Here is a 15630-nt window from a genome sequence, read left to right on the forward strand (position 1 = left end):
TATAAAAGCCATATTATGTTTTTCTTTTGTGTCACCTACTCCAACAGCTTCAAGTATAGCATAGAAAAATACAATGTATACTCATAGAGTATAGTACTGATCTGTGACTTCAGCCACTAGCTGAAAAGAAGAAACACACAAAAAGCTATGATAAAAGTATGTTAAAACATACTTTTCCTATATTTGCCTGAGTCAGGTGTATTTACCTTCACTGGTTCTTGCGTTACAAGGGGTTGGTTATCAATAGCTCCTGGTTTCTGAGGATTAAGTTGTAGCAAAGAATTCCCATTGGTTCCAAGGAAACACTGGTTATTGTTGTCTGAAGTATTATGCTGCCTAGCGAAACATACATCAGTCCCTGGTGTGCCAGGGTAAAGAGCATCTGTGACAGAATGTGAAAAAAAAATCTCTGTTTCAGTTAGTGACTCCACCCACACAACATTAATGGATCAGTTAAACTGTGATATCCTTTTTTACATTTTTTTTAAAGGCCATTGAACCAGTCTCCTATCCTTCATACTTCAGTAAAATATGCAACTCTTCCTAATTATAGAGTAACAAATATACTAGCGCTCTCAGAAAAGGTGAATAACTGGCTATATGAATTCTACTTCGCAAAGCAGATACTTACATAAATGCTGGTTTCAAAACAGCCTAACTAGGTTTGCGTGAGCAAATGTTTTTGGCATTTGCTTGTTTTCTAGATGTTTGAATATCAAACTTGAAAATCTTATATACAAAATTGAAAACACAAGCAATAATGCTTTATTTTTACTTTTTTTCCTTAAGAAGGCTTTTTTTCTTACAGAACATGCTCTAGTTATTCAGACGATAAATCTAAATTTCAAGTTAAAGAAAAAAATAAAGAACCTTTAATCTAAAACTTGTCTCCCTTCCTGAACCTTCCCCTATTCCTCACCCTCAAAAGGGTCATGGTAAGACAGATCTGAAAACACCAGGTGTGATATTCAGCTGTCTTATAAGGGAAAAAAAAAAGAGAGATCTCAAATTCTCATAAGAACTGACTGAAAATCATCACTAAAATCTCTTTTTCTTTCACAAAGGTGGCTCCTAGAATCTATACAAGCTCAATAAATGACATGTGCTGTAAAATTAAAGATTGTTTTGCCTATTATTTTTTTTACCTCATTTACTGTGAAGATGAGAAGAAATCTCACTGCAAGACATACTACAATACCAACTAGAGATAAGCCAGAAATAACTTAATGTAAATAGAAGAAAAATATCACTCAGAACATAAGTTAAACGAAAAAATTATCTTGAAAATAATTCTGGAAACTGCTCATAGGACAAAAGATGAATTGCTGTGTAAATGCGACTGCCTATTGTTTCTATACAAGAGGCTAAAAATTCCTAGCAATCCATTGACATCCACACGTAGGACACTTCTGCAACCTAAACTTTGTTATCTTTTTGTCTGGAGGAATCCATGCAGCATGTAGTTTCTCAAAACTTGTTCTACATTAAACCTCCAAGGAAATAAGATGTTATGCTTACTGCTGCTAGTAGTCTCTGAGGCTTCTGATGCAGTAGAAATATTATCTGAAAACTTTTCTTCTGTTGCACTGAAGTAATTAAGACCTCCCACTTTGTCTTCTCCCTGTTCTGAAGTATTGGCTGCAGCAGCTATGAGTGAATTCTTACCTCCACTCAAGACAGATGAAGGCTCTATCACAACAGGGTTTGCATCCTAGAATTGGTAGGCAAGTAGAAAAGTTATTTATAAGCTAGTATCAGAGACTTCACAACAACAACCAAACCCATTACCAAAATTTGCGTAACCACTTTCACATATCACGAGCTTCGCAGAAAAAAAAAAAAAAAACAACAAAAACAACAAACACAACTTTATACATCTACAGATGAAAACTCGTCAGAGAAAAAACTGCTAAAATTGTTAAAGCAGTGGAATACTCTTCTGCACAACATAAAAATGGTGAAAGATCAGAATTACTTTCTCTACCTAGATACATAAAAAGGGAACCATTTTAGATAACTATTATAACAGGCTATAAATATTTGAAGATTGGTCCCTGTTGAATTTTGTATGGTTAAACAAGAGCAGCATGCAGAAGAGCAAAACACCTTCTTCTCTCAAACCTGCATCAATTTAGTTTTCCCTAATTTTCTGTTTTGATCAATCACAGAAACACCTAAGTATCAGAAGAGGATGAGAAATATAAACTGATGAAACTACAGACCACAATTATCTTGTTATTAACAGATTTATTACTAATTGGGATTACCATGATTAAAGGTTTCCTGTGCTATGCAGGATGTAAAAGAGTTCTTATTTTATTCCTTTGGAGAAGCAGCATTGTGCAAGCAATCTGGCTCACACTTTGGCAAAAACAAAGGTGGAGAATGAAATTTGTGTCCCCTGTAAGCAAAACTTGCCTGCCCAGTACAGACAAAATGTAAGAAGAATCCTATCCAATTTAGCATGCTAGTCGCAACAAGAAGCTTCAATAAATGAGAGAAGAAGAAAAATGGGATTAACTGAACTTTAGAGGGAAACAAAATAATGTCCATGCAACAGACACCATTGTAACAACAGTAGAAAAAGGGACATTCACCGTTTTATACTGTCCCCTATTTATCACATCATTAAACACAGCATCTTGTCAACTGACAAAGCTGTGCAGTAAGGCTAAAAGTATAAAAATAAGACTAAAATTGGAATAATAAGACTGGCATTGTAATACCAGTAATCATTTATACAGTTCCATGGAAATTCTGAGTGCTCTCTTTGCTCAAGAGGCAGACAGAGTGACTAATGGCATTTTGCTATTATGCAAAGTAGTAGGTATGAAGTCACATGCACATCTGAGTACTCCTAGTATAACAAGAATCAAATTGCCTAGTATTTCAGTCATTTAAGCCATCATTTGTCCAACTAACTGTACACAAAGAATAACTGTAGTTACATTGTTATTTAATGCATACATTGCAATTTCTAAACCTTTTTAGTTATTTGATTTTTTTTAAATCAAATACTTAAGTGACACCTTATAACTACATAAACCTCTTCTGAGAAATAGTTTATATTCTAACATTCTTGGTTGCATCACCTGCAAAGAGTATTAATCTCAATCTTAAATCAATTTTATTAAGCATGCTTTCCTTGGCAAGGACATAAAATTCACATAGAAGTTTTAACTTGAATATTTGAGTTAGAAGGTCTTAATGAGCACCATGTAACGTAAGGTTTTAGCAGGACTCCTTTGATCATTATCAGGTATTGGACTACTTTCATCATTGCCTGCAAGTCAGATTGTATCAATACCCTCCTTTGCCTGTCCAAAAAACAGTATGCATTTGTGGCACAGGAACCATGCCATGGCCCTAAAGTGCAAAGTCAAAACCAAAACAAGTAGTTTTGTTATCAAACAGGACAAACGACGTTAGGGAAGTACTATTGGGAGAGTACGTTTTTACTTCAAACGTGTTTTGACAATCAGGAATGCTGAAACAAAACAGAAAGGTGACTGTTCGATGAAATTATAGTGAAAAGTTCACTGTGACACAATGACGCAGCAAAACAATTCTCTTCCACTCTTTTTTCATGAACACATTCATACCTATGAAGAATTCCCTTATTCAGTATACATTGCTATTGTACTTACATATTTGACATATTCCTTCCACTGGTGCCACCATGGCATTGCAATAAGAAACCAGTTGTGCCCTGGCTGAAGGCCATATCTGCTTTCTCTTTCTAACCAGCCTCTGCAAACAGTGAACAACATGAAGGATTAGTTGAAAAAGGGAAGTTACAATCCTTCTTTTGAAAATATTAGAAGGTGATTCTGAATCACCTGTTAAGGATTTAGAGCAAAAAACACACCTAATAATCTGTCCTTCTTCTTCTGGAGTGGCAGGTCGTAGCCCCAAAACTATATGACACACCTGGAAAAAGAAAGGCAATTTTTATTAAGAGTTGCACCAGTGTGAAACAAGCCTTAGATAAATGAAAGAAAATAATAACTTTAATGGGACTTTTCAGAAAATTCTTTTTTTAGCTATGTAGCAAGATAAGCTACAATCAAACAAAACACTAAACAGAAACATTTGGAGCTTTGAGATTCACAACCCGTTTCCATTGTTAAACAAAGATGCAGAGAATATCAAATGCTCCAAGGCAAATTAACATGATTACAAAATGAATTTTCATTACTTTCATGTCTGAAGAAAGGCACACAGTATGAAAGATCACAGTAACTGACAAGGACTGGATATACAAAAGGTTAAGACACGTTTATGTACTGGGCAGAGGAAAGGAAAAACGAAGAGAATGCAAAATGGTGGAAAAGGATAAGCTAAAGGTGAACACTGAAAGGGGACAAATGGAAAGAAGTGGTTGCAAAAGGGACTGAAAGGAAAACTAGCACATGAAGAGACCAAGGGAGAAGCTTATAGCAGTCCAACCAACGTGTCACCATGGAAAATTTGGTAAAAGCTGCTCTCTAACAATCGTTTTCTTTCCTCTTTTCTTGCTTAAAATAAAAAAATACATGAAGAAAAAGGCACCACCCTCTAAGCCAGCTCCCCATTTGGGCGGGCTTTCACTCTGAGTGCAGGACAGCAGTCCCAGACAATATTTTCCTCCCCTCTTCCTAGAGGAGCTGCCCCTGCCTTGTCTGCAGCCCCGTGTGTGGCTGCTTTTCCCCAGCAGCTCCCAGCCGCAGGGCGTGCAGCGGGGAGCCAAGAGCACAGGGACGCAGGCTGCAGGGGTCTTTGTTTCGCAGGGCAGGGAGGAGGGTCAGCTGTCTCATCTCCAAGACATTTGTCAAATTGGTTGCTACTCATAACATGATTTATCGTCTTTCCCTTACATCTCTTTTGAGGCTACCAATTTGCATCTCAGCTGGAGCTTTCTAATGACTGGTGAGATATCTTATTTAAATTTATATTACAGTGTGAGAGACCATTTCTCATTCTGAATAAAACAAAGGCCATTAGCTGCTGGGAAGCAACAGATTTTCCAGCACACACAACACAGCTGGCTCTGATGTTTCCTTTTAAGTCATGTTACACTGGGCTAATATCAGATTCTTCATATAAACTCCCCCTGCTGCAAACAAACCAATTTGTTGAAAAGCTTTCCAAGGCACTCCACTCAGACTACTTAGCTTTTCTGTCTGCAGATGAGACACAGAAGCTCATGACAGTTCAAATAAATGCCCAGACAAATCAATGGCAGGCTGTCCTGTGCGAGTATGCTCTTCAGCCTGCAGCATGAGATGAGGGTGCCTTGTGTGATAAAGGTATCAAAGGAAGTAACAATAAATGAAACCTACAATGTCTAAAAAGAAAATGTGGCAACTGACAGAAGAAAAAATACTGTAAATGCAAACTGCAACAAGAAATGTGTAACAAAAATTGCAACAAATCATCATGTAAATGCATTAAAGGTTTGCTCATTCTACCCCTGACATCGCATACCTATTTGTCAGTTAACCAGCTTTAAGTTGTGGTAGGATAGTTGATTTTAGGTATTTCTAAAAGACAGCCATTCTGGAGAAGGTTGCAGTGTAAGCAAAAGCTGATGCTATCAGAGAAAAAAAAAAAAGCAGAACTTTCTGATTTTATTCTTTCCAGCTGTGGTGTGGCCACAGAATGTTCTCACTCAGCCAGAAGTTCTAAGAAAAGTATAGTTCCAAACATGATTTTAAAAGTATTCTAGGACTATACACTGGAGAATCAGTAGTGTACTATTCAGTATTAACTTAAAAAAAATAATAATAAATCACAGCCTCTTTCTGATGAAACACTTTCCTGGTAAACCTCCTGATAAAAAAGTGGGCTGAAGTGAATACTAATAGGGTAAATCTCAAGGCTCCATTATTCTTATTATTTAAGTTCAAAGTATCTAGTTCTGTGGAATACAGGTAAGGAACAAACTGCACTGAATGAAAATACTCTTATTTTCTGCACAAAGTGAGCAAGCACTAGAATGTGACTATTTTAAGGGATTTTTTAAAATCCCATTCAAGCTCAAGTAAAGGCAAATTCAGAGCACAATTAATCCTCAGCTTGTGCAACACAATAGTGATATGATATCGCAGCTTTCAAGGAGTGCTCCATTAAGAAAGCAATGAAAGGCTCCTCAGACAGCTTTAACAGAAAATGTAAAGGGAAAGCGGTTGTAAAGAGTTAGCAATACCTTTGTTCATTTCCTGTGTCCCTTGGCAAAGATTTGGAAGAACAACCATTTAAAAACACAGCTTTTTTCTAATGGAAAATCTAACTGCTGGTTCACTTGAAATTTTTCATTTCATGAACAGTACACTACATTCACTTTAACAAATTATGCTGTAGGCATCTCCATACACTGAAAAGAATAATAATCAAATAGAGAATCATCCCGTCAAGGTAATGTGCGCCTGCAGAAACACAGAGCATATTGCAATAGACAACACTGCAAGCATGTTGACACAAACGCTGATGCTGCAATTCAAGGCCATGCAAAAAGCTGGGAAGTTAATCACTGCATTTTTCAAGTTTAAATTTCTTCTAAACATACCTGAAAAAGTAGATTTAAAAATTCATTGGCAAGAGCACTCTTCACACTCCATATCTGGTAGTCCTCCAGAGTGAGGTGTCCAAGCTTAGTTAAAAGAAGAAATGGGAAAGAGTAAACCAAAGGATAAGCAAGGATAAACCAAACCATTAACCTATTTCTATTAAAATGCCAATTAAATGTGCCACACAAGGCAAAGATAGTGTTTTGAGAAAAATTAGCATCTACCACTCTTAAAATAAACCTCGATCAAATAAAAGAAGAAAGATGCAGTTTTCATATTATTTTCAACCTGGAAAACCAAAAAGCCTGGAGATTACTCAGGTCAAACTCTGCACAGCGTGTAACCTTTGCTCCTGCTCCACATCATTCACATTGTGTTATTCATGCTCAACTGCAGTTGTACTTCCTCAAACCATGAAAGCAGAAGCAGCAGAACATGGCTGGTCAGAGTAATGACTTGGTAGGAAAGAAAACTCTCAGGCTTTGATCTTCTATAGGAGCTGCACACATGAGTACTGGCCTATACACAGAAAACCCACTGTCTTCCTCTGAGAATTGGGCAAAACAATTGCAGGTCAAATCCTCACGATCTTAACTTACAACACAAGTCTTATTAATTAGCAATCACCTGTAAAGTTATACTAGCATAACACTGGCCAGTACCTGAATCAATTACTTTCTGATTTTCCATAACTCAGCAACAGTAACAATCTGAGCTTTTAGTATAATTCATAGCCATTTTTACAGCCCTGCCTGTTAGCCCAGCTCTTCTCTTCTCACACACCATTTCTCCAGAGTTCACAGGTTAAAGCTAACTTATGTACAGAGGTTAAGTAAAGTAATTTATGTAATTACTGCATCATCAGCTCTTTTCAGCGCTACATTCATGATGCTCTATGAAAGATATTTCAGTCTTTTTTTTTTTTTTTTTTTTTTTTTTTTAACTCTTTGTGGAGATGAGGCTGCTATTAAATTACTCTTTATTAAAATGGAAAAAACCTCAAAGGATGAAAAGAGCTCAGTGAAGATGTATTTTCTACTGCTTTGGTAATAAAAGAATTCAATAGAATATTTGCCTTCCACTTTGTAGAAGTATAAGCAGGCAAGAGAACTATTGAAGAAGTAACTAAGCATTTCTAGCCATTCTTTACAGCTTTTCTCAAACTATGTACAGTTTTCAGATATTCTTCCTCTAGTAATTAGTGAAGCAAAGGATATTGTTTGCAGATAATGGTGCCCATCTCAAAAAAAAACATAATTAAAGATTTACACACAGTGAACTATAAAGTACACTATAAACTACTAAGATCTGTTGCTTTGTCATGACAGATGCCTCCATAGTTTCACAGATACTTAGCTCTGAAACAATACTGTGAAATATACTTCATTGATTAGATATAATATTATTTACCAAAAACAGTTTGGTAATGATAATGCTTAAGTAACCTTTGAATTACTGCAGTTGTTCCAGCATAAAAGGATAATGTTCCTTTTCACATAGCATAAAACATGAGATACATTAATGCACTACCCCCCTTTTTTGTTTTTAACATGAAACAAAAAACATTCTTCAGAAAAAGTCAACCAGCAGACTTAAGTGGTATTATGCATAGCGAAGCCTCAAAAACAGTATATGCTTCAAATTAATTTCAGCTGGTTTTGTATAATAAAATGGCTTACAAAATTGAACATTTTCCACAATAGTTACAAAAGAACATGTTAATGGAAGACAGATATTTCTTGAAAAATTCTTCTGTTGACACATGTCTACTTTAAAGAAAGCAGAAGATTTAATTATTATTATTATTTTATAAACTGAAGATACCAGGACATAAAACTAACAGGAAAACAGCAAATTCCTACCTTTGTGTTATCATGCACTTTCAAAATATCTTCTACAATTTCAGACAAATCCATGTCCAGTTCCTTGGCAAACAAAAGGATTAGAAAACAGATTTAAATTCTCAAAGCACTCTCTGGAGCTGTATGTGTTCAGAATAAAAATATAACCATCAGAAATGTTGATGATACCACTATGTAATTCACAATTGAGTGCTTCCAGACAGTTGCACTTTTCTACCTAAGGTTTCTTTAAATGAAACAGGATACATTACAGTCAAATAACTCTACTTTGGTTAATGGCAGGGTAAAGTTATGCAAGGTAAGTTACATCCAGTTATCAATACTCCTCTTTTAAGACAGTTTAAGGATGCCTGTATTTCACTGAAACAGTGTTCAAACATCATTCACATCTGAAACATGACATTTATTCCTACTTTAGAAGGATGACTTTAGGAAACAGAAGCAAGTGACTAAGAAAAATATATAAATGTAACTTACAGGTATTTTATCGGTGCGGTTATCCTTCCAGACTTCTAAAAGTGCAACCACCATTTCTTTAAGTTCCGTGCGAGACAGCACACCATCCCGGTCAATGTCAAAAACCTTGAAGCAAACTGAGGGAAAAAAGGAAATTACGCCTGTATGTTAGAACTACTCAACAACTTTTTTTTTCTTACAGAATGTAAGTCTGCAGAGTCACAAGAACATGATTTAGTGCTGACAGTTTAGATGAGGCAGGATGCATGTGTGTTAGTGAGGAAATGGAGCAGCTGTGTTTAATAAACTGAAGTCTAGATTCCTGCAATTTTGTGCTGTGTTTTCTGATGTGACTTAGCAGGGAACATATGTGCATACAGAAACTTCCAGTGAATGCCTTTAAGTTCCAGCAATATGGCTTTGGAAAGGCGTGGAATGAAGGTATTTCATTACTGAAAAACCTTGCAGGGAAACAGCTGAAAACTGGACAGTAAACAAGACAAAATATACTATTTAACCACAGAACACTGCAAAATAACTTCTGAAGTATGCTTTTTTTCTCCCAACAGCCTTATAATTATATGAAGCTGTTGATGAGTTATGAAAATATACAGAATTCAGTTTAATTGTGCTTTATAAAAGGAAGGCTTCATACTTAACCATATTTTTTTTTAAACTTCTGAAGTCTGTCACCTTTCACAGATGCACACTTATGTGAAAGAAATTTCTAAAAAAGTGGAAACAACTGAACTTACTTGTTCAAACTAAAAAAGATCTCTAAAATTAATAGTTAACATTCTGCATACTTACATTTTTGTCTTTCTGCCAAGGGTCCCCTGCAACATGCTGAGAGCCCACAGGAAATTTCTTTAAAATCTATGTGATTGTCTCGGTTTTCATCAAAGGCATTAAACAAACCTGCAAACCACAGAAGCATCTCCTGTTACAGCATCTGACTGAAACAGTTGACAATAATCCTTAGAATTTATGTGAAGTGTTAATGGTTTACATTTGCAAGGAGAAGTACAAACATTTATGATTGTACCATTCTTAGCAAGTGTAATAAAGATAATGAATCACTACTACGACCATTTTAAAGATGAATTAGATCACTAGTGTGGCTAGACAAAGGGAAACAGAGTTAAGGAATCCTAAACAGATGCCTTACTCTTTCACCTTACATGTAACGGCTAATTTATAGAAATGTGAATTTAAAACAGTGTGGTTAGGATAAGCATTTTTCACAAAAGCTACATGATCAGAAGAGTAAAGGTACTCAGATGCCAATAATGACTTTTCCAAAACACAACAAGCTCGTTTTGAAAATTACTGAATACCTTGGCAAATTTGGCCCTAAGTGAGTTAGGAGTTTCCATTACACTGGCCTTCAAATGATTTGAGTTTATTCATTCCACACATACAACATTTTTGATCCCATAAAAAGTTAATGACTCATTCAGAAAACATAGAGAATGTGCAGAAACGATTCAAGTTTCTTCATAACAGCTGTGTAAATTTGTATTACTTAACATATAAAACACACTCACTAGCAACAGGATATGGCAATATATCCCTATTGAACTGAACATAAGTTCTGGTGTTCCAACAGCTTGTATCTACTGAACATGAACTAACCTGAACATGAATTATCCATTTTCTACTTACTACTGAGACTCATCAGTACAGCTGACCATTTGGTGATAAAAGAAAATGCCACTCTAAGAATGGAGAAAAGACTAATATGGAAATAGAATGTTACTTAATGCTCTTATTTTATGCAATAAAAGACAATTAGATGATTATAACCTCCAGTTATTACCAGAGTGGCTTCAACCTCAAAGACCAGCCTGGTTATTAACATGTCAATATTGCAAAATCCAAATCTCCTGACCAGTTTTTCTGGACAAAATCTTCCTGGATGTATACTGTTAGGGAAAACCGTTTCATGAACTGCGTGGTACAACATCTGACTTGCCTGCTGAATTGCCAGTTAACAGATGAAACTCCTATTTGTTATGTAAAAACTATTACCTATTTTATCTCTTTCAGGGACAGCAATGTATTTTATCACTTTACAGAATCTTAAGGAACCCACGGAAAATGTTAAGCAACTGCAAGGGAAAGTTGTACAGAATGTCTCCCACGTGTCCTGGCAACTTACAAGAATGCACGAAGTACCACTACCTTCGTTCTTCCAGATTTCACGACAAATACGACAGTGAAATGATTCTCTCCATTTCAAGCTTAAAATACATTTAGAAAAAACTACAGTCCCACTTTTGAAGCCCTAAAATTTGTATGTCAGGAGACAATCAGATGCCAAACACCACAGCAACATCACTTCCTTGCACGTTTTATTGAAGTTCCATACCTTCACTCAGAGATGGATGAATAGGAGGCGAAACCAAGGGGGCAAATGTTTCTAAATCGAAACGTCCAGTTCTTGATTGAGCTTTTAGCAGCCAGTATCGTTTTTCAAGATCAATGATGTCAGATTCTTCCACTGTATAACCAACACAAATAAAAGAAAGTTTTGGTAACATCTGGACTGTGTTACAATTCGGCACTAAATAAAAAGGCAGCTTTATTTTGTCACAAAGAGAATGGTGCTACATTTTTGTGCTTGATTTCTGTGTTTAAAAAATAAAAATACAAGCTGTAGAGAAAAGGTTTTGTTATTACGTTGCTTACCTAAAGAATCATCTTAACTATTCAATATCTAAGAGCTTGACATCAATAATACATAGAAGTAATCAGAAGTGCAGAAATGAATTTTGCCTACTGCTAAAGGTTCCAGCGATCTCTTCTTTTTCATATATTTCTTCTTGATGAACTGAACAGGTAGATTATATGTGCAATATCAGTTTGCAAAGCTAAACAATATTTAGATTTCTAAACTGCATGTAAAGTAGCATTCAAAAAAAAGAAAAAAGCTCAGAACTCTTATGGGAAGAAAAAAGATTAGTACTTAGGTTCTCTTAAATAATTCCCATTTAAAATTTTTATTCTACTTACACAATAATAGTGTCTGTCACATTAAAATTTAGCTTTATCTTAGCATTATATCAAAATATATATTTTATTTTACTTTGTTATTTATACTATAGATGCACCTAGAAACCCAGTCAACCTTGCAGAATGATTATACAAACCTAGAAGAGACTTTATATTGAGGAATTTATCATCTAATATAAATTGGGGGGGGGGGGGAGGGAGGGAGGTTAGTAAAACAAGGTGTTAGGCAAAGGGAAGTAAAAAGTAGGCAGAGGAAGAAATGTTTTCTTTCAAAACATACAAAGGTCTTTTTTTTTTTTTCCCAAGTTTTAGGGGTTTGTCAGTTTTATCTTTAAAATTAAATGTATATAGAAAACACAGAGTTTCTGCTCCACAATATTTTTAATCTTTTTACATATGCAAGTGTGTCACAACACTGCTTTAGGTCAGTGTAAATTAATTGGTTCTCTAATAGATATGTAATGACAAAGCTGTCTATATTAAGCACCACTACGTGTGATCCCATTCCCAGATGGTTCTGAGCCTTTAAATCCTTGCCAGCTTTCTAATAGGTTTAACTTGAGCTATTTGGCCTGGTTTAGTCTACAGAAACAATAATAATCCTGTAAGGCTTAAGAAAAGATAAAACAAGTCACATGTCAAATTAAAATTGTATTGATTTTTTCCTATATCTGTCATTAGGAATAGTAATTTAATCAGAATAGTAACTTAGGGAACATACAAGGAGCACGAACTAGTTGTAACTACCCAATGGGCACATAGAACTATACATCACAATCTATGCAGTGCTGTACCCTCATCAGCAGAAAGTTTGGAAAATTTTTACCAAAAATTAGTTTCTGATGTGGGGCTGGAGGAGTGGGAAAGGATTGCATCTTCCTGTAAAGTATTTTTAGACAGCAGCTAGCAAAGTAACACCAGCGAAAATATGCCCAAGCTGGAGACAGACCTGACACTAGCCTGCAGAACACCCACACTACAGCTGCAGTTCAAGGGTCACAGATTTCTAACATAACTCCAGGCTGAACAGAGAAGACTTACCTTCCACTGAACCCCAGGCACATGCTGCAGCATCCTCACTATTGTGCATTTACATGGTGAGTGAGATAAAGGAACGGATATAGCAGGAAAACCAAACTGATTTCCTTTCTCCTCTCCCTCCTTTCCAGCTGGATCAATTCCCTTATCTGGCTTACCATCTGCTGGCTCTTGGTTGTGTTGTAATACATATGGAAAGAGTAATCTAAACATATAAAGGAATCCTACTCAACTACAAATCAAGAAGCAGTAATAGAATAGTTATTTCTTTGAAGATCAGCATACAGAAACATCGCAGATGCTTAGGGCTGTGCCCAGATGCAGGCAGTTTCATGAGCCTGGGTAGCACACTCAGGTGTGTTCCAGGAAATGCAGGAGTGCTGTGATGACTTCACGACATACCTGTCCCACAATAGTTTGCATCTCAACAGATGAGAGAAAATCTGCCAGATAAAATACACTTTCCCTCAATGCTGTTGTTCAGCAGGGCGCAGCGTGCTGCAGCACTGCCAAGGCAGAGCCTGCAGGACACCACGCTAGGACTGCAGCACCTGCATTCTGCAGGGGATGCAAAAAAAAAGCACATTCATGGAGTTTCAAGGACAGAAATAATCAAAAAGTAAAATAACAAGTGAAAGGTAAAAAATACTTTGTGAGACAGAATCTTAAGTACATAAAGAGAACTACAGAAGTATTACACTGCCCAAACGCAGCGTATGAAGGGCAGGTTTGTAGTGCCATTCAGAACTGCACACACATTATCGTTCTCATTAGCAAATACAAAGGCATTATGCTAATGTTCCTGAGGGTGAGCATACAAATCAGTTTGTTTCCTTTTAATCTATCTTTGACTAGGAAGAACAACAGACATGCCAGTTGCGCTTCAGTCCTGAAATGATGCCACACTAAGAATATCCAAAAACCATGAGGAAGCTCACGTTGTCTTTACGGAAGAGTAACCCTGCAGAAACCTGTTCTGCTGGCAGGTGTGGTATTTACCTTTAGTAAGTAAGAACTGAAAAAATAAGTTTTCTGACAAGGTAAAATATTCTCAAATGCCTACAGTAGAAGCTACTTGCACTCCACTTACTCAATTTGATAGTTTCTACAGTGCTACCTTTACTGCATTATCAAGTTAATCTCACAAAATAAAGGTTATCCCAGAAAGCATCTCATTTGCATTTATGCAATTAAAATTATGTTGTCTTTTAAAAGACAAATTTTCAAATCATCACCTTCAAAATAATAACTGATAAATATTAACATAAGAAGTGCTACATTGATATAGGCAGGATAAATCTAGTGTATTGATTTTACTTTTCCATGGAAGAGCCAAACATTTTAGAAAGTAAAACTGGTGAAGCAGGAAAGAACATCCTTCGCATTGAATAGACTTGCACGATTTAGGCTGAAGAGAAGGAAGAATATAACAAAAGAATATGACTCTCGGTAACAATAAATTGTAGCCTATTGAAATAGTTTCATTTACATAAAATACAGAAAGATTTACTGGATGCAAATGTTTAAGTCTGAAGTTGCAAAGCCAGCTGTTAGATAATTTGATTTCTCCAGAGTGATTTTTTGCACATAATCTCGTAAATTGCTCTCAGAATACGCAGTGCGCCATACGTTCCTCGTTACATCTAAACTGCCAGGAATCTTTTGCCATTTAGGATATACACATACAATCATATTTGTTACTGAAGTTTAAATGAAGCGTGATAGAAGCAGACTGTACTTATCATCCTAATGTGTCTGCATTTACCATACTACTGCATATGAAAAAAAGTGCCATCTTCCTCTAAAGAGGCTTATATTCAAGTATTTTAACTTCTCAAAGTATAAAATTGTTTTGTTCCTAATACCTGGTCAAATCACATCAGGTGGTGTGAACTAGGCTTTCATTTAGTGGGTCAAGTTTTGAATAACTTAAGAAAAATTAAAAATTTATCTTATAAATACAACAGATTCCAAAACATCAGAACAGACTGGTTTTCTAGGCAACTAATTATTCATTTTTGCCAGTTAAACACGTGATTATTTGAGGTCACACAGGCATTATGCACCTGTGAAATTTAAGCAGATACTACCCACTTACTATTCTATTTTATCTCTCCTGCCATCATTTGTCCATTAAAGTCACCAAAAAAAAAATCAGATCTGTAGAATTAATGATAGTGTTTTATAGTTCAATTCTCCAGCAGTTAGACAAGCGCAATGGGAGGAATGATAACGTCAAGTACGCATCAAACTGGAGTCTTTGTATAGTAAAGGAAGAACAGGTAAATAACAGGTTTTCAGCAAAAACTGTAAAAATGAGTTAATTTAAAACCAGCCACTACACTGCGATTGACAAGCCGCAATAACAACAATAAACACTAAAAAAAGCACCCTTCATTTTAATGCCATTTTCATGAAATAACTCCCTTCTTAAATACTACACAGGTAGCAAGCCATGAATATTCTTCTCTCATAGAAAAAAAAAAGTAAGAACAGGTTTCCATTTCAGGCCTGATGTATTACAATTCCTCGTAACACCGGAATTAAGCAAAGATTTGAGTCTATTTTATAAACAACCTAATTTTTACCTACCTAATGGCACAATCCTCTCTGGCTCACAGCAGTAGAAGCATACCATATTCCCAACATTTTAACTGCAACTTGCTTCGTTTCACTCCTCACCATGATACCCTCCAGGCAAAACCCTGTCC

At 35.9% G+C, this 15630-nt stretch overlaps 1 protein-coding gene across 3 annotated transcripts in view; it reads right to left on the reverse strand.

Annotated features, from left to right (window-relative positions):
* Positions 1 to 15630, reverse strand: part of USP32 (ubiquitin specific peptidase 32) — a 77321-nt gene that overhangs the window by 25066 nt on the left and 36625 nt on the right. For 2 of the 3 annotated variants that reach the window (XM_068655608.1, XM_068655607.1), the window contains exons 6-14: positions 11238 to 11369; positions 9677 to 9784; positions 8888 to 9003; positions 8411 to 8473; positions 6548 to 6631; positions 3869 to 3930; positions 3648 to 3750; positions 1519 to 1711; positions 207 to 382 (exon numbers count right to left, since the gene is read on the reverse strand). In XM_068655608.1, coding sequence (XP_068511709.1) covers positions 207 to 382; positions 1519 to 1711; positions 3648 to 3750; positions 3869 to 3930; positions 6548 to 6631; positions 8411 to 8473; positions 8888 to 9003; positions 9677 to 9784; positions 11238 to 11369 — 1037 coding nt within the window. The remainder of the gene's footprint in view (positions 1 to 206; positions 383 to 1518; positions 1712 to 3647; positions 3751 to 3868; positions 3931 to 6547; positions 6632 to 8410; positions 8474 to 8887; positions 9004 to 9676; positions 9785 to 11237; positions 11370 to 15630) is intronic. The other variant, XM_068655609.1, reaches the window with a different exon arrangement.

Source organism: Anas acuta, chromosome 19 (assembly GCF_963932015.1).
Source record: "Anas acuta chromosome 19, bAnaAcu1.1, whole genome shotgun sequence".
NCBI classification, from domain to species: Eukaryota; Metazoa; Chordata; class Aves; order Anseriformes; family Anatidae; genus Anas; species Anas acuta.